Source organism: Netta rufina, assembly GCF_964035555.1.
Source record: "Netta rufina genome assembly, chromosome: 1".
NCBI lineage: Eukaryota > Metazoa > Chordata > Aves > Anseriformes > Anatidae > Netta > Netta rufina.
Window position 1 is genome coordinate 124,472,041 of NC_140123.1, and position 27,334 is coordinate 124,499,374.

At 38.8% G+C, this 27,334-nt stretch overlaps 2 protein-coding genes across 2 annotated transcripts in view; one reads left to right on the forward strand and one right to left on the reverse strand.

The window, feature by feature from the left end:
- Positions 1-36: 36 nt before the first annotated feature.
- FAM162A (family with sequence similarity 162 member A) lies at positions 37-8,707 on the forward strand. Its single transcript, XM_084299216.1, has 5 exons — positions 37-102; positions 1,050-1,175; positions 3,412-3,520; positions 6,588-6,696; positions 8,415-8,707. The coding sequence occupies exons 1-5, from the start codon at positions 87-89 to the stop codon at positions 8,508-8,510; spliced, it is 456 nt and encodes a 151-aa protein (XP_084155342.1). The 5' UTR covers positions 37-86; the 3' UTR covers positions 8,511-8,707.
- A 2,142-nt stretch (positions 8,708-10,849) lies between these two features.
- KPNA1 (karyopherin subunit alpha 1) overlaps positions 10,850-27,334 on the reverse strand; it is a 56,417-nt gene continuing 39,932 nt past the window's right edge. The window contains exons 12-14 of the mRNA XM_084299215.1: positions 21,355-21,482; positions 20,397-20,575; positions 10,850-16,609 (exon numbers count right to left, since the gene is read on the reverse strand). Of these exons, the coding sequence (XP_084155341.1) occupies positions 16,422-16,609; positions 20,397-20,575; positions 21,355-21,482 (495 nt within the window). The 3' untranslated portion in view covers positions 10,850-16,421. The remainder of the gene's footprint in view (positions 16,610-20,396; positions 20,576-21,354; positions 21,483-27,334) is intronic.

The window sequence follows — 27,334 nt, forward strand, 5'->3', positions numbered from 1 at the left end:
GGAGGGAGGGAGGAGGAGGAGGAGGAGGAGGGGGGGGGGGTGACATTGAGGGGCCCCGCGCCGCGCTGCGGGCTGCGGGCAGCGCCATGTGGGGCCGAGCCGGTGAGTGCACGGCCCTACACCGGGCCCGGAGCCGGGATGGGGGCCAAGGGGGTCCGGGGAGGGGTCTGTGGGGCCGGGCGGCCGCCGGGGGTGCTGGAGCTTGAAGCCCGGGGGCCTCCGAGCTGGATTAAAAAGTCAAAAAGGGAGGCGGGGGGGGGGGTGGGAAGGTTCGTACCTTTTTGTTTTGTGTTTTCTCCTCCGAAAACCTTGGGAATGGGTTTGGTTTTGAGGGTGCCTTTTTAATATTTTTTTTCCTATACTTGAGAAATTTTCCAGAATAAAGAAGACTAAAAAAAAAAATACCCGTTTACATATATATATATATATATATTTATTTACTACCCCTTTATCCTCCAAAACTTCATTTTTTTTCCCTCAGAAATTTCTCGCCACATGGTGAATTGAAAGGTTTTTTCCATTAAAACAGCACGTTTTCCTCTATAAGCCTCCCGGCGCAGTATCTCAGCGCTGCGAGGTCCGGCTTCTGCCGTGGCAGCCCCCCGTCAAGTCACTGACTTGCTTCTTGGATGCGACAAGGCTGTCAAAATCCTGGTGCACAGCCCTTGAAAGAGCCCTGCCCGAAGTGTATCTGATGCCTAGGAATAGATAAGTGCCTTGAAGTGGTGATACGTTCGTAGCACGTCTTGGAAATTGCTCGTAGGCTATAATCTGTCGGTCCGGTTTTCCTACGTGTGCTTAACAGGTAAGCTCCAGCGATGGTTTATGGAGTTGTCCTTAATTTCTTTCTAAATCTGCCTAAATCTGCAGATACAAATCTGCAGCCTAAATCTGCTCAGTATTAGGTTTGTACCCGCTGCTTTTACTTCTGATTTTGCCCTGCAGGTGGGGAGGAGAAACAACCTCCTATATCCCACTTCCAGCATTCTCACTCTCTACTATTCTGAGTTAGATTTAACCCCCTTTGCTTCTTCTGCTTTCTCTTCCAGACAGGGCAGTTAAACTGCTGGAAAGAAACATTCCCTCAATTCTGAGGTTGACTAGAGGAGTAGATCTGAAGGTAAACAGAAGGCTTTGCAGCAAACCTCTCCAAGAAGGCCCGCCTCAGCCAAGAAGTAAGTTTCTGATAAAGATCGTGGCACGTTTCATGCTTTGAAATATTTAAGTACTCGGGCCGCAGTCATCTGAACAGGCGTTTTGCAGACATGTATACCAATATCCCTGATTTTGTGAGAGGGAATTCTAATCTTTAGGCTGTTAAGGATGTTACAATTAGCAATGAGATCTTGTTTTTTAACAAAGCCAGGGGGCAATTTTTTGTCTCGTGACAATAACACAGCTTTTGCTTTGTAGCAGGTCATTAGTATTGTATTTGATGTACAGCCCTGCACTCTGAGGCTCTTATCTGTGCTCTAGAACAGACTGTTCAGCGCCGATGTAAGCTGTGGGTGTTTAGGAATATTATACTAGCTAAAATACTTTTGCAGTTTTCCACAGTAGAACCAGCTCCAGCTGTTCACAAATGTGAACATGCCCAGCAGGAGAGAGTCAATCTCGATCATTGGCTTAATTCGTGTTAAAGGTGAAATTGGTCAGGTAAAGCTCGGGTGTTGAGACATTTTGTAACAGATTAGAGCACAGTTTTGGGGCTCTAATCAGACTCCTCTATAACTGTTTCCCTACTTCGCCTGTTGATGCAAGATAAAAGCAGCATACAGATGTGAAGCATTTTGCATAAATCTGTGTTAAAAAAATAAAATAAAATCAATAACTCAGCTGTACTAAGTAAGACCAAAGGTCTGTTTAACAGTGTCACTCTCCAGTAGTGGCCTGTGAAGGAGGGCCCTTACATTTTTGTGAGGACTAACAGGAATGGTGATCAATAGCAAGGCTCTAAGAAGTAATATAGAAACAGGGCAAACATAGTGTTTCTTCCCTAGACTGCTGTCCCAGAGGTGAAGTCTTTGTTTAATGGTCCTTGTTGGATTTTTCTTTCCTAAATTTTCCCAGTATCTTGAAGCTGTATCTATTTTTAGCATCCACAGCCTCTGGGAAGGAGTTCCTCAGCCGAACTGTGCTTTGAGAAAATAAGTACAGGCTTGTGTTTGTTTTTGAGCCTGGTACGTGCTGTTTTCCTCCAGACAGTCATTCCAATCCATGTTCTCAGTGTGAGGTTAATTCTGGCACCCTCCGTTGTGATGAAGGGGCTTTCAGTTAGTGCTTTTCCAGGCTGCAGGGTCTCGGTCTATTACATTGTTTCTTACATGTTGGCCATTCCATAGCTGTGATCACACTTGAGAATTTTCTCTGTGCCCATTCTAGTTGGACTGTTTTTGAGATGAGGGATCAGCGTCTTGCACACTTTTCAAAATGCTGGAGCCATCTTTTTCATACAGTGGCATAATAAAGCTATTGTGTTGATCTGTGTTCATTTCCTTGTCATTGCTAATAATGCCTTTTGCCTTTCTGTTACTGAACTTTTCCCAAAACCTCCTAGAAACCCCAAGGACTTACTTTGCAGCAATAATGGTTAGGTTAGAGTTTGTCCTTTGTATGTGAACTGGAATTGCTTCTTCCTTACATAAATGGGAGGGATTTTCACTGGATTTCACTGAGTTGGGATTCTGAAGTCTTGCAGATCTTCACCCTTAGCCATCTTCTCAATAACATAGCGTTGTCAGGAAGCTGTGTATCCAACACTACTTCCTAGTTCATTTATGAATCCACTAAGCAACATACATCCATGAAGAACATATCCCATTGTTGTTTTAATGATTATTTTTGCACTTTGTATGCTAGATTTTAATGTTATGTATAGAAAAACCTTCCTGTTTTATTCTAAATATTTTGTATTTGGAGGTTGAAAGACTGAACTGAAAATTAAGGATCTTATCTTTATTTATAGTAATTTGTTTTTAATATCTCCAAATAAGATAAAATCCTACCATCCATGTAAAACTTAAAATACTCTTATGCTATGGTGGAGCATATTGGCTTTTCTGCAACAGTTTCATTTCATTTAATTTCTTTAAACTAATTTAAATGTAGTAGAAAACTATATCACAGCAGCTTAGGAAGCATAGATGATGGGGCAGGTTCCATAAATTTAGAGTTGTAAATATTCAGAGCTTGCCTTGGGCAAGATTTGGCTTTCCTACCATGGCCTCAGTTTAATCCATATTTAGAAGTTCATTAATCTAACTATGTGATAAATTTTTGTTCTGTAACCTACTCTAGTAATTGTACTTCATTGCTCAACCTAACCGGTTTATTACAGCTGCGGCAATTCAACTTTTCTGACTTTCTATTTTTTTGTGGATTTTTTTGTTTGTTTACCTTATTTTATTTTAGGTCGGTCTGCTTTAAGGGTACCTGGACACAAGCCGACAGACTGGGAGAAAAAATGTTTGTTGTGGGCAGGCCATTTCAAAAAACCAGAGGATATACCAGAGACTGTCTCGTAAGTGCCAGTTTTGAAGCTGTAAGAGAAGCATTATTTTCACAGGAATATGTTACTTGAATGCAATTCATAAATACCTTTTCTTAACAGGAATGGGTTTCCACAGCTGAAAATTCTTATGCTGCTGTGACTGTTCTATCACCTTGTAGATAAGATTATATGACCCGGGGAATTTTATTTTGATATACGTGCATTTAGATTTTTCTGAAGGGATGGCCGGCACCTCTCAGTTGTTTCATTAGAAAAACAACACATTTCAATTAATCTTTATTCTTCTAATCAAAAAAGTTTTTTGTAAATATTGGCGTGAGCTTTCCATAGTGTTTTTCTTAGTATGTCAAAGCCTAATGCATGAAATTTTCATGATATAGCCATAAAATAATTGAAATGCATTTAAAAACATTTATTAATTAATATCTGGATGGCAGAGGCCAACTTTCTTTACTCTTGGCGTTTAAACTAACAAATAGTGGAAAGGTTCCCTTGCAAAAAAAAAATAGTCAAAATTTCCCCATTGCTGGTGAAACACGAATGCCAATGCTTTGTCCTGTGTGCAACGTAGAAAATAAAACTGGATGTTCTATTTTGCCTATCTAAAATGAAGATCAAAGTTTTTAAAAAAATGCAATTATTAGTTTAAAAAAACATTTCTAGTGTTAGTATAGTTGTTATCTCTTAGAATACACTTCTAATGTTTCTATGTATATATATTTATTCAAAAGATTCAGTCAATCTTTTATTACTTAGGTGAGCAAGTTATGTAGCTCCTGTCTAAAGGTACTCTGTTTGGATGCATAGTATAGGGATTGAAAATACACCCATGTATCTAAGCTTTTTCTAAATGTATCACAATGTTGAAAATTATTCAGTTTTGTTTTGGACCATTTTTCTTGAAATTAAAGTTTGAAATAAAGTTTTAAATCATTAAAACATTAAATTATGTCAATTCCTATATTTTTGCATACAAAATACCTGAGTGTTTTTAAGAAAACAGAGTTATCAGACTGAGTGAAGGCATTGACTGTGCATCTAAAATCATGCTTTATTGAAAGGACAAACCAACTTCTGATAAAAGCTGATCATTTTTGCAAGTGCACAGGTTGAATCAGTGGTTTTGTTTAGGGAAATAGTTCAGCCAAAGTTGAAAAGACGGTTAACAACTATAAAAACACAAAAGCTTGTTTTTTCTCTAAACTGCGTAAGATTCGGGTGTAAGGGCATGTGATACAACCATATCTTGCAAGTTATGTTCATTAAAAGTAAATAATTTATTAAACAAAAAAAAGCTAATCTTAGCCACTGAATTAATTTTTAAGTGAAAATTGCATTCAGATAACTACTTTTTCCTCTTGTATAGTCTAGCACACACAAGGTAACTCAAAAATAAAAACTAATAGTTTTTAAATCTGTGCATTTCAGCTTAAGTGCAGCCAAGAACCAAAGTTTTTCATCCCAAATTATTTGCAAAAACAAATAACCTGGAAGCTAAATTATAAGCTTGATGCTAGATCGACATGTTCTCTACGATTAGAAATTTTCTTGGATCAGTACTATGAAATGGTGATCAAATCACTGTCACATTCTTCTTCAAAAGACCAAAATGTTTTTAATTCTCAGGTCTTACGTGATTTACCACGCTGAACCATTGTGGATCCCTTGGTGTCTTTTTCCTCCAAGTATAAGGGTTAAAATGTGATATGTTTACATATTTACTGGTGTTTGTGTACAGTATTAGCCTCCCAGTTCTGTTAAGTCTATTATCCATGTTAGGCTTAGCATATAATTACCTCGTGTGATGCATTTTTGTGCCGTTATGTTAATGCTTCTCCAGTCCCCTGTAATTTTATAATACGCCAAATTAAATTGGTGAGAATATTAAACTTCCTCAACAAGAAAGTCAACTGCTCTAAATTCTGCAAGGAGAATTAAATATATAGGACTAAGTCACTGGAAAACACATCTGGAAATTTTACACTTCATTGGCGTTCCTTATATGAACTTCTTATTTGTAGTATTTCAGGTGCAGGTTGGTAGAATGATCTTCAGTACAGTTGGAAGACTTTAACAACTGATATTCTTCTTGTGGAGAACTTCTGTGTTCTAAAAGATAACCATAGACAAGGCAACAGGTTTCCTAAAGGAGTGGCACAGCTACTGGTACATCTGGATAAGCATGCTGAAATATGGAAAAGATTTAAAGGAGTTACCTGTCCAAAAGCTATGTTGGAAAGCTTACAGTCCTCCATGCCTCTCTAGTTTCCTACAAAAACAGATTACTTTAAGTCTGTTTCACCTAGCAGAAGGGAAGTTGTAACCACGGTCTTATACCATGTCCTATCCAGAATTTCTAGGAGTATTATGTCTAGCAGCCAGTGTGAAATCTAAAAATAGCATTATCAAATGCTGTAGTAGAGGAAGCCTTCTTTGGAAAATAGACGGTACCATAAATGAAAGCATTTTGAACCTCAGGCAGAAAAAACTGTTAAGCTGTGAACGTATTTCCCTCTGTCTAAGAAGCTCAGACTGTTAAACAACATATTTTATTCCTGCTGACAAATGTTTTTTACCATGCTTCTGCTATTGAGGGAACGTGCATATTTTACAGTGCTAAAATACACTGAAGTTCTAGTATGGATAGGGCATTTGCTGTCTTCACAGACTTTAGGAAGCGGTAGTGTTAGTAAACTAGTATTAATAAAAGCATCCCTCTCTTTTTCCTGTCCTCCCTGCAGTGAACATACATACTTAAATACTGCAGCCTTCTTTCCCTTGCATTCCCTAATAATTCAATAGTTTAAAACATTGGGTTTGTTCCCAGCTTTGAGAAAGCCCTTTGTTACCATGATTTTGTATATCCCAAAGTAGCTAGGAATCAGATGTTCCCATTCCTTTAAAAACTTTTTAATTTTTTCTTTTTTTTTGTGGAACGAGCCAAGTACTGTTAGCATTATACACAGAGGGCATACCTAGATTATACAGGTAGCATGGCAGGAGAAATCAAACAACTAGCCAATGGTTTATTTGGGTCTCCAGTAATGAGTCTGTTCTTTTATTATTATTTCTTGAGGATTGAAGCAATCAGAGCAGCACAGACCACACTGCGCGTGAAGGTCAGCTATGTAATGATTGCCTTGACTATACTGGGATGCATAGCGATGGTGATCAGAGGGAAGCAGGTAAGCAGAGATTTTTGGCTGGTGAGTGCAAATGGATCTTGATATAAACTCATTTGGATTGTTTGTACTGTTTGTCCTTTTTGTTCCCTAACCCTCACTGATTAATTCCCAAGTCAGAAAAGGGTGATGTCACTGTTAAGACCACATAAGCAAAAATAGTCCTTCCCCCCTGCCCCTCAGTGCAGTACTTAATCTTATCTTGTCCTAGTTTAATTCCTCAGTTTTGCTGACAGGCTGCAAGAACTTGAAAGGACAGAAAACCTTCTCTTCTGACAGTCTGGTAGGCAAGTAAATGCTCCTTGGGCCTATAGGATCCATACACCATTCATTTTGTGGATTTATTACAAACACCTCTCTACACACTGCAATGCTTAAAGAATCAACATAATAGAAACAGCAGATGGGTGTATTTCTTCAGAAATCTCAAAATCTTTGTAAACAGTGGGGAGGTGGTCAGCAGTAATTCTGTGCCCTTTAATTGTAGTAGAAAAGTCTCTCTTTATTGTGGATGGAACTAATTTTTGAAAAAAAAAAAAAAAACAGTTTATATTATAGAAAAGTTTCCATGTCCTGTAGATGCCAAGCGTCTTTCACTTATATATAATTTGTCATGATATCTAAGAAGTAGATATCTAAAAGGTATCTAAAACTAGGTCTGTGATTTAATTTGCATCATTTGAGGTGAGGAAGTGTAAAGTTTAAGATTCCAAGTGAAGGACAGGTTAGTCATGCTTTAGTTTTGTGCTTTTTAACACAACTGGTAAACTATTAACTTTGTTGTTTTTATAAAGAAACAAGCACTTTTTGCACACTGAAGTCTCAGAATCATTAGTCTTCAAGTCAAAGAACATGAATATAATCTATGCAGCTTATTGTTATGTTGCTTTGGGGAAAAAAAACAAAAAACAAAAAACAAAAAACACAGGGCTAACAGAAACACAGTCCACTACATTCTTTTAAGAATGACTAGAAGCTGAAAACCCTGCACTTCTTAAAGTATCTATACAGACAGAACCATAGTTTATGCTTCCTCTCTCTGCAGCCGTTCTTCTGATCACCATGTTCCAATCTTCTTTTTATTGACAACTAAGTTACTAGCAAAACGTTATTAACTGAGTCTTAGTTAATAAAGCACTGCAAATTATTTAAGTGTCAAGTATCATTTCTACTTGTCAGCATTTGCCTATCAAAATGAAAAAGATGCATCCCTCTGAAATCAGTGGAAAGGTTTTTCTTTTGCCTTAGCAGAAGAAATCAATGACTGATAATTCCCAGAACATTTTCCTCTTAGGTTTACATAATACGAATGCAAACACCGGAAGAGGAGAGATGCTTTGGGACCCTTGTTTTCACAGCAGCTGGAATCTATTTAACTTCTGATTTTTTTCCAGTGTCTCTGACTTCTGAGGACCAGAGATTAATATTAAATATTGACTAGAAGCCCAGAATACATCTGCTAGTGCCATTAACAGAAGGGCTTAATTTATTCCCAGAGAAATGATAAACTTAAACTAATCTCTAGATGCTGTATTTTAACCTTCTCTCTTCCTGTCACTAAAGCTGACAGAACTGTGCCTTGGTAGTTCTCTGTGATAGGCCAGATACTTTGAAAAAATTGATTCAGTGGTTTTGTGAATTGTTTTGGAAGTATCATCACAATTGTTTTCTGTGGTACTTTCGGTGACACCTTCTGCTTCTTTCTTTGTCATATATTGTAGGCTATAAAAAGGCATGAATCACTTACAAGCATAAACTTGGAGAAGAAAGCTCAGTGGAAAGAAGAAGCTACTCAGAGTACATCTGCTAAACCGTAGAGGAAGAAATGGAGAAACCAAGGATGGGGGAAGAAAAGCCTGAAGTCCTCCTCAGCTCTGGGAGGAGGATATAGTCATATCATCCTTGTATGTTCTGTACTCTTGTGTTCAAGAATGAATACATGTGATCATTAAAAACAGAAACATCTGTTTTTCCTCCTGGTACCTTCCCCTTTCCTCCCAACTCTCTTCTTCAAGCCATGTAATTTTATTTCCTTCATTAACTTAATTGAAGTAATAACTAACGTCATCCACTATCACTACTACAGCTCCCTTTAAAAAGAGTGGTGCTATACGTATTCTGTACTGTTACAGGCTGCCCAAATTTTTCTGTATGTTCTTTGTATAAGAGAGAACAATTATTAAGGAAGTCCTTGAGTTGGGAATAATGACATGACTGCATTAACATGGTCAAAATGATCAGTTATTAGGAAGTTATTAGGAAGTCTGCTTACTTACTTGTTCCAGGTCCAGTATATTCTGGCTACCTCTGTATAAGTCGAGGATGAGTTGTCTTCTTTGCTAAGAAGAGGAAAGGGAGTGATACCCTGGATACCACAGAAACGATGTACTGCACGACAACCTAACATTTTTTACACTGGAGTTGCTAGTGAGGTGAGAGAAAATTCAAGTTAAGAGTACAGAGATGAGTATTTTGACAAATACTGATCGATAACTTCAGCCTGTGCTATCAGATATGCTACTTCAAGGCACATGAGTATAAGAAAGTTAATCAAGCATTTCTTCTCTCTGCTGCCAAGCTCCTTTTTTCCAAAATTTATTTGGACTTATTTGCATATTTTCCCTTCAAAATGCCACCTCTTCTTTCACATTGCTAGCCCACATAAAGATCACCTGCCTCAAGTTTCAGAAGCAGCAGACCCAGTAACACCTGCAAAGAGCAACTCCCAGTAGCCCTGTTTCTGGCATTGATCCCAGAAGAGTCACGTACTGTTCATGCTAAACAGCACACAACAACTGGAGTCCAGTATTTTTCCCTCTTCCTTTCAGATCATTTGGAAGGAAATGTAGATTAGGACCATCAGGACTGTTCAAAACCATGTATTTTCCCAGGACTGCACACTAACTGGCCCCTGGGGACTCCAGAAACAGAAGAGGCATGTTTGACAGATGTAGTTTGTGAATATCCTGATTGCGGGAGGCAGATTATTTTTCCTGTAACTTTTCGGTTTTTCTTGTACTACTACAAATTAGCAATATTACTGAATTAAAAGCCCTTCAAAAATGCAGGATAAACCTTGTATTTATAATTGGAAAGAAATAATGAGGTATCTAATGCAGTCCTCTCTAGTACTTTGTCCTTTATTTTACAGATAGAAAATAAATAACTGCTTCAGTCCATCTTTCTATGAATTGCATTTCTGGCTACCACCCATACTACAGAGATCTAACCAATCCAAGAAGCCATACAGTCATTCCAGAGAAGTTTAAAGCAATCAGATGATGCTACAACCCCTTATCAGATTCTCACTAAGACAAATATTGGAAGTATGCTGTCATGCAAGCAGAGCCGGCTCCCACAGGTTTGTCCGTTCAGTTAATACTGAATGCAAGTCATGCTTAATTCCACTGCAGGTATGTGAACAGATCTTTCATGACTACACCAGTAAGCATATAGGTCGGAATCAAAAAGTCTTACCAGGTTATGTGCCTGTGCTTGTGTATTTATTAAATGAGACCAAGGAAGAGAACATCAACTTCAGGCAATATTTCAGGTTACCACAGAGAGAAACTGGTGATTTGACTTAGCTTGGTGATGGTAGAACTTAAAACCAGAAAGTGTTCTGCTTTCAAGAAGCAGTATATTCCGAGTATATTCTTTGAACAGGGCTAGAAGGTACCTCATCTAGTTTTGTATATAAAACCATTCGGACTCATCCAGCTGGTAAAGCATTTCAAATAAAAATATGTAAAATACCACTCAGAAAGCAGTGCCCAGAGCAGCAATGATCAATAGTTTTACATTTTGCTCAAATACCTATAAGCTTTATGCCCACGTACTCGAAAATTCAAACCCTGGTCCATTAGTTTGACAGAAGCTCCATTTAGTAGTCACATCACATAAGGGTCATAGAATGAATATAAAGACCATATATGACTCATAGAAAGGGTCATAGAATATGACACATAAGGGTCATAGAATGGCTCGGGTTGGAAAAGACCTCAAAGATCACCTAGTTCCACCCCCCTGCCATGGGCAGGGACACCTCCCACTAGGTCAGGTTGCTCCAAGCTCCATCCAACCTGGTGCTGAACACCTCCTGGGGCATCCACAGCTTCTCTGGGCAGCCTGTGCCAGTGCCTCACCACCCTGAGTGAAGAACTTCCTCCTAACATCCAATCTAAATCTCTTCTTTTAGTTTAAAGCCAACCCCCCCTTCTTGTCCTGTCATTGTCTGCCTGAGCAGAGTTGCAGAGTACCCCAGAGCTTTTTCCCTGCTGAACATCCCCAGCTCTCAGGCTTTCTTCATAGGAGAGATATATCCTTACGTCCTTTCCTTACATGCCTGGTTATCACCACCATTTCTGGATCTACCATAAAACCTGTTTATCACTGCACCCGTTTGTTTTCTTTCAGCTTCCATATAGCTTCACGGTCTCAAAAACCTGAGCATGGGCTTTGTGCCTTCTCCAGCTCACTCCCAACCATGGCAGTATTTTATTTTATTTATTTTATTTTTTTTTGCAAGTAGCATACTAGAAAAATCTGAGAGGGACCATGAAAGTAACCACCTCTTTCCTAGTGTTTCCTAACTTCTAAGAAAGCACTTCTGAACAGTGTTTTAAAAACTTCATCTTTCTGCCTAAATAGCCAGCCTAGCTGACTAGAGAACACCCCACATCACCTGATTAGGTCGTAGCTTTAGCCTACACTATTATAACAGTGCCTGATGAAATGGAATATATTAAGCCCTTAGAAAAATATTTCCTTTCTCCCCTTTGGCTTGGTCTGCAACACCATTTACATTTATTCTAAGTAGTAAAATTACTAATCCTACACCATATGCCTTATCGCTGTACCTCTTCCAGATGCAACAGATACTTCCCAATGCAATGATCGATCTCACAACTTGAATGCTGCCTCAAAAGACCATGCAGGAGCCCTATGGACACTGTAATAGTAGTACACGGATACACTGTTTATTTTCTGACTAAGACAGGCATCTGAAAAAAAAATTAAAAAAAATTAATGCCTGCTAGCTAAAATTGGCATGTGAAAGTACTAATGACATGTTATGCCAATCCCAGAAGAAAATAAACCATACTGGAAGACATGGGGAAGTACTTAAAGCTGGCACAGAGCTGAAAACTGCCCAAAGGTAAGATAGCTGTCCCCGCAAATCCTTAGGAAAGCACAGAGGTGCCACACAGGTGCATCATCAGGAGCATCATCACTTTCAGAACTGGGTGGTGGGATTTGGTTCTTAACAATCTTAGCGCTGATGTTACAGAAATACAGGGTCAAGAACACACATCTTCCTGGGTCAACGTCTTCCTGTCTTCCCCTAAGATTAACAGAAGGGACTTTGACCACCAGTATTTAGTTGGCTTCAAAGAACCAACACAGAAATATAAGAATGTGCTGAAGTCTCTAGGCAGCAAATGATTGTTTGCCTCCATAGTGTATTCTCAGGAGCCCCAAACACTGGTCCTGGCTTAGTTGCTGAAATTTTGTTAACTTTCTGCCCCACTATCTCCTGTATCTTCCTGAATCCAAAAGAAGAACCCTGTGTGCAACATTCTACTGGGATCTTTACCAACAGAAAGAATTAAAATTTCTGTTTGCTGCCCCAACAAACACATAACATTTAAAGGCATTACAGGTCTGCAGACAGGACGGCTAGATAAAAATACCAGACAATCCTGCATCTTCCTTGCCCTAATGCCCAATGTAAAGTTTGTCACTGTTAAAACCTGACAGTTCCTTAGTGATGCTCCAAGAACAACTCAGAAATTCTTGGTTTTCACGCATCTTCTCACCTTAGCAGCTCACAAGGCTTCTGGAAGTTGCCTAGATGGGGTCTCCACAAGCAGAAACAAATGCATTAACTTCCACTTATACAGTAAGGGAAGCAGAAAATATGTGAAATCCCTTTTCTTGCACTATACACTGCATAGCAGAGCTAAGAGAAGAACTAAAGATATCAAACAGTTTCCTGGCATATCCTCTGCTTATTAGACAGTGCTGCCTCCTAGCCGTACACAAAACAAGAACAGATCACTGCAAACTGTGGAGGAGGCTACAGGCATTCTCTGAGTTAGTTCCGTCTGAACTGCAACATACTCTTTAGGAAAGCAGAGAATACTGGTTGAAATGTTTCTAACAGCGAACATAATACTTGTTATTCTCATATCAGTCTAACAGTTATTCTTGAGGGTAAAAAGCGCCTTGTTTCTCATCTGAATCGAACCTCACACCTTTTAACAGTTGTTGTTGCTCCCAGTTTCATGTCTCTTTTTAAGTGAAAATAGCAACACTGAGAATGCTCCTGTAAAAAAAAAAGTTTCAACAAAGCTGAACGTGAAGTTCACATAATTCCCCATTTCTACTAAAAGATTTCTTTTTATACCTATGAGAATTACACTAGCCACACAGAATCATGTCAGGTAACCAGTATTCAAGTGATAATGTATAATGAACCTCAGATTTTTTCAGAGCTCTTTTCCTTCAAAACAGAGTCCTTCGCATGTGGCCTGAATGTCATTTATTAGATGGGTAATGTAACACCACACATTTGGCTCTATCAAATGCAAACAGTCTGATTGCCCTTGGTTTACCAAGTAATTCTGATCAGTCTCTATCAGTAAACTGTTCCTTTCATAATTCATATGTCTTCTCCCCTCCATACTCATGTAATTTGCAGCGTTTGTTAGAAGTAGTATTTCTTTTCAAGTCATTAATAAGGCTAAGTAAAGCAAGGACAAGAACTGGTTGCTGGAAGATCCTGATGAAAATACACTCAATTAAGCACCATTTAAAATTAAATTGAGACCTATGAGTTAGCCACATTTTAATCCATTTAATGTGTGCCATGTTGACTTCTGTATTGTTTTAGTTTTCAATCAAAATGTTACGCAGTACCAGTCAAATGCTTTACACAGTCTAAGTATATATGACAACAATATTACCTGTGTCAAACCAAGCCTGTCACTTCAAACAAACATACCAAGTTTAAAGATTTATACTTATCTGCTCTGAATTCACATATCCACTGCAAAAGTAACAAACACTGGCTAGGCTCCTTACACAGGAAGGCACACCATTCAGCTTAAATGGACTCTTTTTTAATTCACTCATTTAGAGGCAACTGTCTTTTTTTTTTTCTTGGGGGCAGGGGAGGGAAACGCCAATGCACCACATTGTTTTCACTAGCCTGGAAGAGAAAACACTTATATATATATATAGATATATAGATATATAGATATGTATATATATACACACCTACATATTTGTGTGTATATATATACACAGGTGTGTGTGTATATATATGTATATATACACACAAGTGTATATATACACAGAATATACATATATGAATATACAGAATATATGCACACACACTTTGCTCAGATTTGTTTACAAAATATGTAGCATTTTTATACCATCCAATAAGAGGTAAATGATTTTAAACAAATCTTATAGAAATGACATGTTATTGGAAATTTACACGTAAAAAAATCCAGCACAAAAAAATCCAAAAGCTAAAACAAGATTTTGCTACTAATCAGTGCTTCTATCACCCTTCAAGAAAAGAGAAACACAGTTATTTATATGTGATGTAAAGGCAACATTGAGGGTTTTTTTGTTTTTAAATTAACCACCAAATTTAACCCCCTAAAATTACAAAGAATCAAAGTCCATTTACAGATCAAGTGCAGTAAACTAAATGTTCCTTCAGCACAAAGCAGCACTAGAGAAAATAATTGGGAGAGGGAAGGTGGAGGCCATCTGGCTTAGCTAGGGAGGCAGCAGGTGGCTTCTGCAGTGGCCACACAGGTCAGAGTCTCCATCCTGAAGCACAGACAGAACTGAAGACTGTATTTAAATAATGGTCACACAGAGCTGATGTTCAGGCCTTTGCCTAGCTTCTTTCAGCAGTTTGACAAGTGACATTATTTTATTTTATTTTATTTTATTATTTATTTTTTTTTTTAAACTCTGAATCCAATGGGCTGGTTTTGCTTTTGCAGTGGCTTGTCACTGAGAGGAGTCATAAGGAGGATCTTGCAGACAGTTCTGCCACTAACATTTACCACAGGTACACGACGCTGCAGATGTTAGTGGCATTTTTGAAATGCTTACACTGGACAAATGTGTGTTCCAAACGTCCCAAATGGCTTGCAAGAACATAGCCCGATGCCAGGGGGAGCAGACAGCCTGGAGAATCCATTGCATTTACAGAAATGGAACTGCCACTTTCAATCACATGGCATCTCCCGATGTGTGACGAGTTTGGTGTCAATGTCAGCTGAACTCAGTGAGGAGTGGCAGGCCTTTGCATCAGATGTCTGTGATCCAAGCAGCTTGCGGAGCCAAGAACATGCTGCTAGCAGAAGAGCAGTCTACAGCTGTGAATAACAGCTGTCATGCAGTCAGCAATGCCTTATAGATGTCACCTGTAGGAACCACGTGTTCCATGCTAATTCACCTGAAGTCCCGTAAACAGCAGAAGGAAAAATGAAATGAAAGGGGCAGGCAGACCTGGGTGTAACATTACTATCTTTTGAATGTAGTGTCATTTTATTTGTTAAATAAAGGGCTTGACCACGAGGACTCTTATCATGTGAGTTGAAGAGGAAGCTCATTTCATGAAAACCAAAGGAGATCTAACACTCCTTACGCTAAGTTTTACAAATTATGATTTTGTTTTCAGAGTGTAATTTTTCAGAAGAGAAATCTGTTCAAGTCAAGCTCTGTAAAAATGTAAAGAGGCAGATAGGATTTTTTCCAACCATAACTCTAATACCAAGGACCAGACTCTGAAATATGAAGTCAGGAAGGGCTGGATTTTAAGGTAGGCATGGCCAGATCATACTGTGCTGGCAAGAAAAAGTGGGGGTAGTTTCTCCATTCTAGAAGCTGGTTTGGAAAGTCATTTCTGGGGGTGTGGTAAGAGTGACTTAAATTCACAGGTGATTTTTTTTTTGTGGATGGAGAGGAAAGATTGGGAAGGTGTACAAATCTCCACAGTGGTCTGCAATCCAGCTTGAGAGCTCAGTGTTGAGAAGGGGAAGGACCAGGTGTGTTCAGTATTCTTAAGAATCAGAAACCACGTCCATTTGGAGCCTGTTGTTGCAGGGGACAGAGAACTCATTCCATTATTTGTAACGTTCTGTATGCCAATAACTCCAGCTGGCACATATAGCAAAGTAGATGCATTGCATGTGAAGATTTAACACATCTCACACAGCCATCCAAGAGGCATCCAGGGAAAAAAAAGAAAAAAAAAAGTATGGGAAATTAATTCAGCTATGTTCTCAAAGTCTGAATGTCTCCCTGGGCTGCAGGCACACACTGCAGTAAATACGTGAGAAAGGCAGCCTTACCTTGGATGCCAGGAGTGTGGGGGCTAGTGGAGGAGGAATTACTTTCCTGTAACAGGAGTAGGGAATATCTCAAAGTATAGAAAGGTGCCTCAACTCCACAAAGATGACAGTGGAGAGGTTCAGAATCTAGAGAAAAAGGGTGATTCTGGCAACCCCTTGCCAAGAAGGGGGCATCCTGCCACGGAGCCAAGAGTTTTCCGGACGTATGTAAGAGCATGTGCACAAGGCAAGCGAATGAGCGCAAACAGGATTATGGAAAACATTGAGAGAATCACTCCACGGGTGGCTTGTGGCTCAACAACAGGATTGGCTAGGTAGAGGAGCACACAGCACGGGGGCACCTCAGAGCTGGAAGCCTTCCATGGGAGCCTCACACTGCTGGAAGATGTACTGTTGCTGGCCAAGATCCACCTGTGGGGCAATGCTGCTGTCTTCATCCTCTGTTCCAAAGTAGTGCTCAATCAGATCAAAGGCCTTCTGATAAATCTCTTGATTCTCATGGCTCTGGAGGAATTCAATCTTGTCCAGGCCTGCAGAGAAAAGAAGCACATAAAAGTTACAGCTCGGCAAAAGTATTATGGCCACGATCATTTTCAGTCTGTTGTGAACCTCACATTCCATGGCAATTCTCTCCCACCTTCAGAAAAGAAAGATCCCACTATGGAGACCTTTACAACACTCACACTCTCCACAGCCAAGGAAAATCAGGTTGAACTACAGAATTCCTTTGCGAATGCACAATGTTCCATAATTTGTCCACCTCTCCCCTCCCACTCCAAAAATCTAATAAATCAATGAATGTGTGAAAAAATAGGCCTCAAGACTTTTCCTGAATAGAGTTTTAGAACCATGTTTCCTGAAAGTGTGTTCTTAGCACTTTTGTTTACAAGGACCATGACCATACAGTCACTTAACTGCAAGTTAGAAGTCATTTTTGGTAATCATCTAGTCCAACTTGCAGCTCGGAGCAGCACTACTAGCAATAGCAGATTAAGTTAGCTGTGCCTTTGTCTAGTCATGTCTTCAAAATCTCCAACAATGGAGACTCCACTACCTACTACATATCATGGGTGTATACAATGCAGTTAAACTTGTACAATCACATTAAGCATGTCAGCAAACTCAAGCCTCATAGTCAGAAAATACAGCAAACAGAACTATCCTTGGTATGTAGGAATGAGGCTATAATGAAATCCAAGTTGTAGCCACCCTAGTAAATCTTTAGTACATGGGGTACTGTAGAGGTTTTCTTGTTCAACTCCTTTTACTGTGTATGGATACTAGAGGAAACAATTATCTGGCACTGTATTGATGTTTCTGCAACACTGATAAAAAGTTCTGTTTATACCTGTGGCTTTTGTTAAATAGGATACATATCAGAGGCTATCCCAAGTTAAGATCATGGTATTGTGAAGAGAACTACCGATCTCACAGCAACTCGTGACAGAAGACAAAGGGACACAAAAATGAATAAAGGAAGGGAGCATCTATCCCATAAGGAGAAGTTGAGACAGGTGGGACTGCTTAGCCCATAGAAGAGAAGGCTCAGGAGCAGGTGGGGCCAGCATCTTATTAAGATATGTAAATATCTGAAAGGAGATGGGAGACAGAGGGATGTGGCCAACCTCTTTTCAGTAGTTTGTGGGGGCAGGACAAGGGGTAATGGCCACAAGATGGAGCACAGGAAGTTCCGCACCAGCATCTGAAAGAACTTCTTCATGGTGAGGGTGATGGAGCACTGCAACAGGCTGCCCACAGAAGTTGTGGAGTCTCCTTCTCTGGAGATATTCAAGGCCCATCTGGACACCCACCTGGGCAGCCTGCTCTAAGGAACTTGCTTTGGCAGGGGAATGGACCCGATGGTCTTTCGAGGTCCCTTCCAACCCCTACAATTCTGTGATTCTGTGAAGAGTAAGCCAGGCCCTTTTCAGCAATACCTAGTGACAGAAGAAGAGGTGATGGACATAAACTGAAACCCAGAAGGTTCTGTGTGAACACCAGGAAAACTTTTTTTTTTTTTTTTTTTACTGTGAGAGTGACTGAGCACCAGCACAGGTTGCCCAAAGAGGCTGTGGAATCCCTATGCTGTAAATACTCAAAAGCTGCCTGGACATGGTCCTGGGCAATTGGCTGGACAAGATGACCTTCAGAGGTCCCTTCCAACCACGGCCATTCTGTGATTCTGTGAAGTCGTAGGAATCATGGGCAAGTGCTGACAGAATACAATTCATAAAACACTTGGAAATATATGAGGCCCCACAGTCACTCAAGAAGCAGCAGTGCTGTCCCAATTCTCTGAATGCAGCAGCCACTAATCAAGGCTTCCCAAACCATAAATGAAACCTTTATGCTAGGAACTGCCACACCTCATTCGAGAACCTAAAACATCTCCAAATTAGAATACCCGCTTACTTTTCATGGAAAATCAAACAAACAAACTAGAACCAGACACCAAAAAAAAACTTATTTTGATGCAGCTCTTTCCTGGAAGTGACATATTAATCAAGAAACAATATTCCATGCTACTATCCTCTCCTATACTGCTCTTGACACCCCATTTTTATTTTTTCTTAAAGCTTCAGTGCTGGGCAGCACGGAAACAAGCATAACAAGTCAACTACGTTAACAAACGTCTAAGATGACTGCCTTCAACTTTACCTCTACAGGACTACTCAAGACAAATCCTCTTGAACCTCAGAGTATTTAAGGATATCTCACTAAGGGCTACTCATATTAAATAAAAAAAAAAGACCCAGACAAACAATTCCATCTGATACTACTACTTTTAAGGCAATGAACAATTAATACATTACAACTGACACAAAACCTACTTAGCCAATCCAAAGAATAATTCTCACCGGAACGCTATGCAAGCTACATTGCATACCGAGATAAAAGACTTATGCTAAGGTTGAGGGAAGAGAATTGGATTTGAACAGAATTCTGGAATTATGTAGGACTTAACATATGCTTAGGGAAAAAGCCAATGACAGGGAAAGGGTAGGATAAATGCAGATCACAGAGAAACAAACATGACAAAGTAGAGAAACTGAGGCAATATTAAGACATTGGTTGCATATAATGAGTATGCTCATCGAGCCAAAGCCCTGTACCTCATCATCCATAGTCCGCCCTACCTTTTTGTTAAATTCTGTTTTTAGTTTCTCACTGTTCTAGTTTGTTAGTAATAGACAATAAATTATATAAATCACCTTATTCTGAGTCTGTTTTGCCCATGATGATAAATGTTCAGCAATCAACCTGTCCTTATCTCAACCACTGAGCCCTTTCCATTCTGTTTTCTCCCCCTTTCCCTTCGAAGGGTGGGAGTGAGAGAGCAGTTGTGGTGGAGTTCAGCTGCCCAACTGGGTAAAACCACCACAACCATATAGATTAAATATGAATTGTGTGTCATTTCAGTATTTTTGAAAGTTTAAGGGCAGCTGTGAGTTTAGAGACAGAATGTCCCATCAGAGCAGTATGCAAAGAGGACAGAGGATCAAGATTCATAAAGTGGAGAGCAAGCATACTTGCTCTGTCCTCTGTGCTTAGAAAAAAAAAAAATAAAAAAAAAAAATAAAAAAGAGCTATACAGAAGAGAGGAGCTGTCACTGCCTGAACAATGCATTAGGGAAAAATCCCACAGCAAGGCAAGAGTGTTAAATGGTGAGCAATTTACAGGCTCTCCACCTTCAGACTTCTAGACAGACTGCTAGATAGTTTTACCCTTTCTGACATAAGATTATGCTTTTCTCAATGATACTTAATTCTGCTGAGAAAAGCTGCTGAGGTGAAGAGAGATATACCACATCGGACAGAAAATGGCCAGACTGAATTGAGAAGACCCCAGGCCTGTTAACAAGGAAACTAACCTTAGGAGTAGACATACCTCAGAACCAGGACTAAATGATGGCAGTGCATGCCATAACTACAGCAAAGCAAAGCCAAACCAAGAATTTGCTGCTGCTGGCAGAATTCTGCAGGGCAGCAGAAAGGGAAAGGAAAGGCCTGAAATCTGAGAAACAGAGCAGAGCTCCTGAACTTTAATCTGCTGCAGAGAAAAGATACTAGGGCTGAATGACATCCAGGTTTCTGCAATGTGAAAAAGAAAGAACTAAAATATTCACACACTATCTCCAACTACATACAGACAAAGGTAATGTGAAAACTGAAGCACACTGGTAAACGATTTGTTGAAGAACAGTTAATTTTCAGGTAAAAGTGGTAAGGAAATTAATACAATCTGGTCTTCTGAAACTCTAACAGATCCATGATCACTGCTTTAATCCCTGCCATCCACAGATGTTTTGCTCATACCATATGCTTCCTCAATAAGAGCGCAGTAAGGATTAATGCCAGTGCCACTGCATTTGGATTCCTGCTCTCCAAGCCTCAGGATGTTCTCCAGCCCATTCAGTGCTACTTGCACAATCTTTGAGTCCATTACTGTAAGGAGGTCACAGAGTGGTTTGATGCATCCCAATTCTACTAAATACCTGAAAAACACCACATATACAACAGTTAATTGTTTGTAAAGTTAAAACCAATATAGCCATTTAAGCATTTAGTGTGAAGTACAAAGAACCAAAACAAACGAAATATCAACTTGATTGCAGAAACTGGAAAAATTACAGACATCTATACATATCCAGTCAATTCTGATGAAAGACTGAAAATATCTTTAAAATACATTATCTGTCTACACATCTCTATGTGTAAAAAGATATGAAATAATCATCTGATTTTGTAACTTCTATTTATACGTTTATAATGTATGTTACCAGGCTTAACTATATTAAATTATAATTTAAAGTATTAACTTTGTATAAAGTTATATATAAGCATAATATACTAGTATAAGTTAAACAGAAAGAACAATGAACATGAAGCCCTTGTCTCAGGGGCTTGGGAGTACATCTTTCAGCCATGCCTCTCCAGGTTGCATTTTGTTACACTCTGTAACAACCACTGTGAAAAAGTTTAAAAGTTTATTTTTTCCACATAAGAGGAATGGTTCAATTAATGAAGCAAGTATTACAGCTGAAATTCTTCTGTGATTTCTCCATACAGGAATGAATGGCTCATTCACAACTCAATCTAAAGATGTCATCTCTCTGGAGACAAACTCTGTAAGCATACAGAATTTTACATACAGACGGTCAAAACTGTACCAACTCTTTACAGAAACATTTTTGAGTTTCTATGTTACTAGCTTGGTTTCTTGCAAAAACACTAATTCACTCAATTTCATTGAAACATTTGCACTATTTCATACTTGATCTGTTCAGCAGAGCCTCCAGATGTTGCATTTGTGATTGCCCATGCAGCTTCCTTCCTCGTCCGAAATTCAGCTGTTTGCAAAATATTTATTAGAGCTGGAAAGATATGGGCATCGATGACTGTCTGCAAAAAAGAAATGACATGTCAAGGTTATAATCAAAATTAGAAATAAATTCCTTGTCCTGAGCCATTTAATGCCTATGCTCAACACCACACATTAAACAATGAAATATTACTTCTCAACAGGCAAAAATCAGTTCACAGCTTTACATTCAAAACCCTAATTATCACCAGTTAGTGTTTATCCCAAAGTAATTCATAAAATGTTCAGACTGAACTATCACTATATCTAACATGCAACTTAATTATACCTTGACAGCAGGAGAATGCCGTATTTCCCTTATTTTCCGGGTAATGAACTACTAAGATCTTTCCCCCTAAACGGGGAAAAAAAAGTTCATAAACCTGTTCATCAAATACTGTATTTTGGCAAGATTAGACAACAGAGAAAAGAAAGAACGTATTGCAAGAACTAAGAACTCCCCAAAATAATATATTCTTTCCTGGTAAAAAGACAAAGCAACAGATGGTTCAGTAATATGGTTAACTGCATAGCCCATCAAATAGATACAAGTCAAATGAGTACTTAATCAGCAGCACAAAGTTTCTAGTAACAACCCCTGGAAAGAACCTTTTGCAATAAAAAAATAAAACTGGTTCAGTTACACACCTACCACAAAGATCTGAAACACTTTCTTTCATAAGGGTAACTGAAAGAAACAAGAGCCTAGGGTTGCATTTTTAAATCAACCATTTAATAAGGACATTATCACTGAACTGGTAACAACAAACTCAGACAAATAAATCCTTTGCAAGGAGCTCTACAGACAGAAACAGACCACATCCAGCATAAAGTTACAGGCAATTCACTGGCTGGACAATTACCCAGTGAAAAAAAAAACAACCTGTTGACATTTCTTTTATCCTTCCTGTTTATCTGGGCAGCCAAGCTGCATGAATTCGTAAATCCATACTGTGCATTAGTTTTATCAACAGCCTCTTTTACCACAGAATCTGCAATTCCATAAAGGCGATTTGTGGCCCTCAACTAAAAAGAGTGTACGAATTTAAAAGCTATCACAAAATAAAACTCAACAGGAATTGGAAAAGAAAAAACCTTTTCTTACATTTTTCTGCTTTCTAGCATTGAGAGGTTTCATATTTGCATTAGATTGAGGGGAAACGTTCACTAAGAGTGACAAGATTCAACATGAATCCTTTTATAATTTTCTGCATCGCTTAGAGGTACAGGGCAGCATAGCCAAACTTCACCCTCCCAAAGGAGAGCAACTTAAATAAATAGCAATAGTGGAATATAAGAAACCCAACACTGGGGTTCAATAACTCTCAGGTATGTCTCTTGGCTTCACTGATCATAATGCAACTTTTCTGGAGTCTAGGGCAACATATAGGCTCTCTATAGGTACCTCAAGGGAGGCTGTAGCGAGGTGGGGGTTGGCCTGTTCTCCCACGTGCCTGGTGACAGGACGAGGGGGAATGGGCTTAAGTTGCGCCAGGGGAGTTTTAGGTTAGATGTTAGGAAGAACTTCTTCACTGAAAGGGTTGTGAGGCACTGGAACAGGCTGCCCAGGGAAGTGGTGGAGTCACCATCCCTGGAAGTCTTCAAAAGACGTTTAGATGTGGAGCTTAGGGATATGGTTTAGTGGGGACTGCTAGCGTTAGGTCAGAGGTTGGACTCGATGATCTTGAGGTCTCTTCCAACCTAGAAATTCTGTGATTCTGTGATATTTTGAAGGAACACATGTACAACTGCAAAGATTGGTACAATAATATTTTAAGAAACCCCTTGTCTTTGCTGCACTTTTTGAAAAGTATCACCTCTTAAGTCCCTCTTCCCAAATGAGAATTTTTACAAGAGGATTATTTACTTATAAAGCATCTTCTCAGAACAAGCTTCTTTAGTAATCAGAGAAAGTTACACAGTAGCACCCAACTAAATCAGCACATCTTAGCCATCAGACCGCAAGTATTTTAACTTTGATCACCAAAAGAAAAATATACCTTAAAATATTTCAATTTAGACCTGTAGGAGGTGAATAGTAGGGAGAATTCAAGAACAAGGGGTACTAGCAATGGGACAGTAACAAGTGGGAAGAATCACAGAAGATCTTAATTCTTTTCCTCCAGGCTTAAAAATTTTGATCTTTTCAATGAAAAGCCTGGTGGATAAAAGCACTCTCCTCAGAGTGGCAAAATATGCCTTTGAACTTTTTCAGAAGGAAATGAATCCAGAAGTCTTGGGTGAATGATCAAATTTCTAAGCTATTGCATAAATGATTACAGGCACCTTGTTCACTTCCCTGCTGTACCACAAATTCAGCCATCCTTACCCAAGAACATGCTAAAAGACCACAACGATTACTACAGCCTTTGGTAAGGTACTTCATGCAAGGAGACTGGCTTGAGAGAAGACCAGCTGTCATTAGACTTTTAACTTTCCCACTGCTTGACATGCGTTAAGTGCTGTCACCACCTCACTCCTGAACGAGTCCCAGTTCAGGAGTGAGTCCCAGCATTTAACTACCCCTCTATAGTACAGCACAGTTTTTCAACTAGCAGTCTATTGACAGTTGAAAATCACAGGCCTTGTATTTGTAAAATAAACATTAACTAGATCAGAAAATAGCTTGCTTTGAACTTAATATCTTCACTGAACTTTGCAAGTTCAGTTAAGCTCCAGTGGGGAGAAAACAATAAAACATAATAAAGAGAACAATAAAACGTTGAAGAAAAAGTGCTAGCAGCACTTTTTATTTTAAACTCCATGTTTACAGCCTTTCTTACAGTGATTATTCTTGAAATCAAACTAGACTACACATGGACTCCTAGCTCTGACATCTTACGTTAGAATAATTACTATAGAAATAAGTCATGTGTTCCTTTCTATTAAATTTACTTGCACAATAAAATAGTAAGCCACTGAAACAGATTGCTGCTGTGTTTTGTTTTGTTTTTCCCCTTGAAGAAAAGCAAACTTGAGGCAGAGCAACACCCTAAAGGACTGTGGTAAGGTGAGATCCTAGAAGTGATGATTTAAATATTGATTTGAATGATTTTATTTTTTTTTAACCTTATTACCACAGTATGGGCATCTGACTTGTAAATGTGCTGAAAACTCAAGTAATGTGGTGAATATAAAGAATGTTCAAGATTATATCTTTCAAATAAAATGAACACTGTTAAGGGATTTCAGTTTAATAACTTTAAAAAAAAATGATAAAAGTAAAAGATGAAAAAATTTCAAGGTGTAAACTAAAGACTGACATACGAACATCTCGCTCTGCCAGCTGTTCGAGTGTTCTGCTATTCCCTGAAAAATTATAGGTGCCTTGGCCATTCATGTGGGCAAATGTCTCATACTAGCTATAATGTAAAAGATATTAAAACATTCTTTCTGAGCAGCTGATGTACGGTAACTTTCTTATTTATCTATGCCTTCTAAAGGTGACTGAAATTTTTAAAGGAGTCTGATGACAGCATGCTAACGGTAACAATTTTAAAGAAACACTCCAAGAACCATGTCATTTTTAGCAGTTCACATAGATTTTTCAATCCAAATCACTGTTACAATCACATGTAAAAAAAATATTTTAACATCCTGCTCCGACAGCAATCAAAAGCAGATGCACATGAAAATGTGAACTCTTGGTGTATTTTAAGTTTTTAAATTCAGTTACAGCAGCGAGTTTTAGTTTGACTACACCTGTAGGGAAAGATATGTGCTCATTTGTGCAGCACATACTTATTACTGTGCTGTCTCTGCCTTTGATGATCTTGCTCAAAAGCGAAGAATAATTCTTCCTCTTCTTCTTCTTTCTTCAAAGAAAAATTCATCTTCCCAGATGCTGTTCATGTTTCTACAGCATTCTCTATGTTTCTCTACCTGTCCCTTAATCTATACAGTTGCACCTCATATAAAATCAAGTTGACATTTTATGGTTCTCCTTACCACCAGTTTCATTTCCCATCATGTCCTCTGAAAACTGATGTATGTTCGGGGCAACACTGAAGATCTATACCAGAACCAGAATAACTTTTTGTTTGCTTGTTCTTTTTATCCCTTTTCTTAAGATTTTAAATATTTATGTTGATTTTAGGCTGCTACTGGGCACTGTAGTAGCATTTTCAAAAATGTTATAAATTGGTTTTATGCCCAAGAGCTAATGCAGAGCCCATCCTTTTAAAAATGAAACTAACACCAAAATTTATGCCCAATTGCATCCCTTCATGTTTGTTGGAACTGAACTCTGTTTTGACTTATCATTGAGTCTTTCTGAAAATCAAACTGAATTTGAATCAAAAACTGAATTTTCAAATTTAATTTGAAATTGAATTGTAATACCCAGTCCTTTAGCAAATCTGGCCCTCGCTTTTGAAGTATTTTTTTTGTTTGTTTTAAAACAGATGGCATTCCTGCAGCTCTGACGCTCCAAGAGGGTTGTCTGTCTCTTCGAAGCACTTCATCCTTTTTATTTCTTTTAATCAAGCTTATTCACTTCATAATATTTGATTTTAAAGAGCTGAGACAGATGAAAACGAATGTTCAGAATTTTATTACATCACCATGCATGCTGAATCTAACTACAATATAGTCATGGTTAGGGAGCAGCTCTTCAGCAGCAGTGTATTAAATCAGTACATGAACTGGCCAATACCAAATTAATTTGCTCCTCTTCTTTGGGTTCCAACAAATAAATCACTTATGGTATGCAAAAACACACATATAGTGTACAAGTGTCTACACATGAATCACCACATGCCTGTGATAGCAACAAAGTCTTACACTGTGATTGTGTTCTGCTCCTGCAAGCTCTCTCATTACCTTTAGCAACTCAAGATTACAGTCACCACCGTATCTGGAAGCTGTGAGTATTCCTACTACTACATTCTCCTCCTCCAGGCTGGGAATTTTAGTTCACAGGGGTTTCTCTGTAACTTGTGATCCAGTTATGCTGTTTACAGATTCAATTTACAACTGCTTTCTAAATGACCTAGCAAATATTTGTAAGGCAAAGCCACTTCAGATGATGGCGTATGAGTACAAACCTGCTGCCATATGAGTCAAGAAGGAAGCACTTCAGATCTCATTTCTAATGGGCTTACGTTGTTGACACTGACACTAAATCCATATACTCCAAGCTGTGTATAAAGTAAACTTTATACTAGTTTACACAGGTTGCTATTGCTCTCAGGAAGAACCTGCACTATAATGAACAGCACTGTGTTAAGCTGTCTCCAGATTTTAGGGTCTGCCCTCCAAAAAATATAGTAATATGTACTGATGAGGTTTTCGGACAGAAAAAAAAAAATCAAAGGTATCCTAGCTGTGCTACCCTCAATATGGCGTGATGTACGGATGCACCACATGTGGAAGCCTAACAACAGTTTTACTTAAACACAAACTTAAACCTCAAAATCACTCATCTGACTTTTGCTGGTCCACAGACAAAGAAACATGACATTTACAGCAACACCATACTTTGCTCCTATTTGAGAGGCTTTTTAAAGCTCTGCCACCACAAACAGCATATGAGGATTTGAGACCATCTGTGCAAACTAAGGCATGAACCAAACACATTTTATACTTAAATAATTTGATAGTTTGCCTGTGTAAACTGCAACTCTGCATGTGAACTGTGGTATTCTTTTCCCACGTCCTCAGCCTTACTCTGGCCTTTTTGGAGAAGACCTAACAATTCTCAGCTTGTATCTTTACCCAGTTTGTAAAAATGCATTTCATTCTAGAGTTTCTAGAACTGATAGGCAATGTAGCATTTGCTACACTTGCTTATAGCACATTTCATCAAGGATAGGAAACCCTAAAGAAGAAATGAACGGCACAGATCCTGTTGCTACCACATGTAGCCGTATTCAGGTTTCCAGATGTTCTTGTG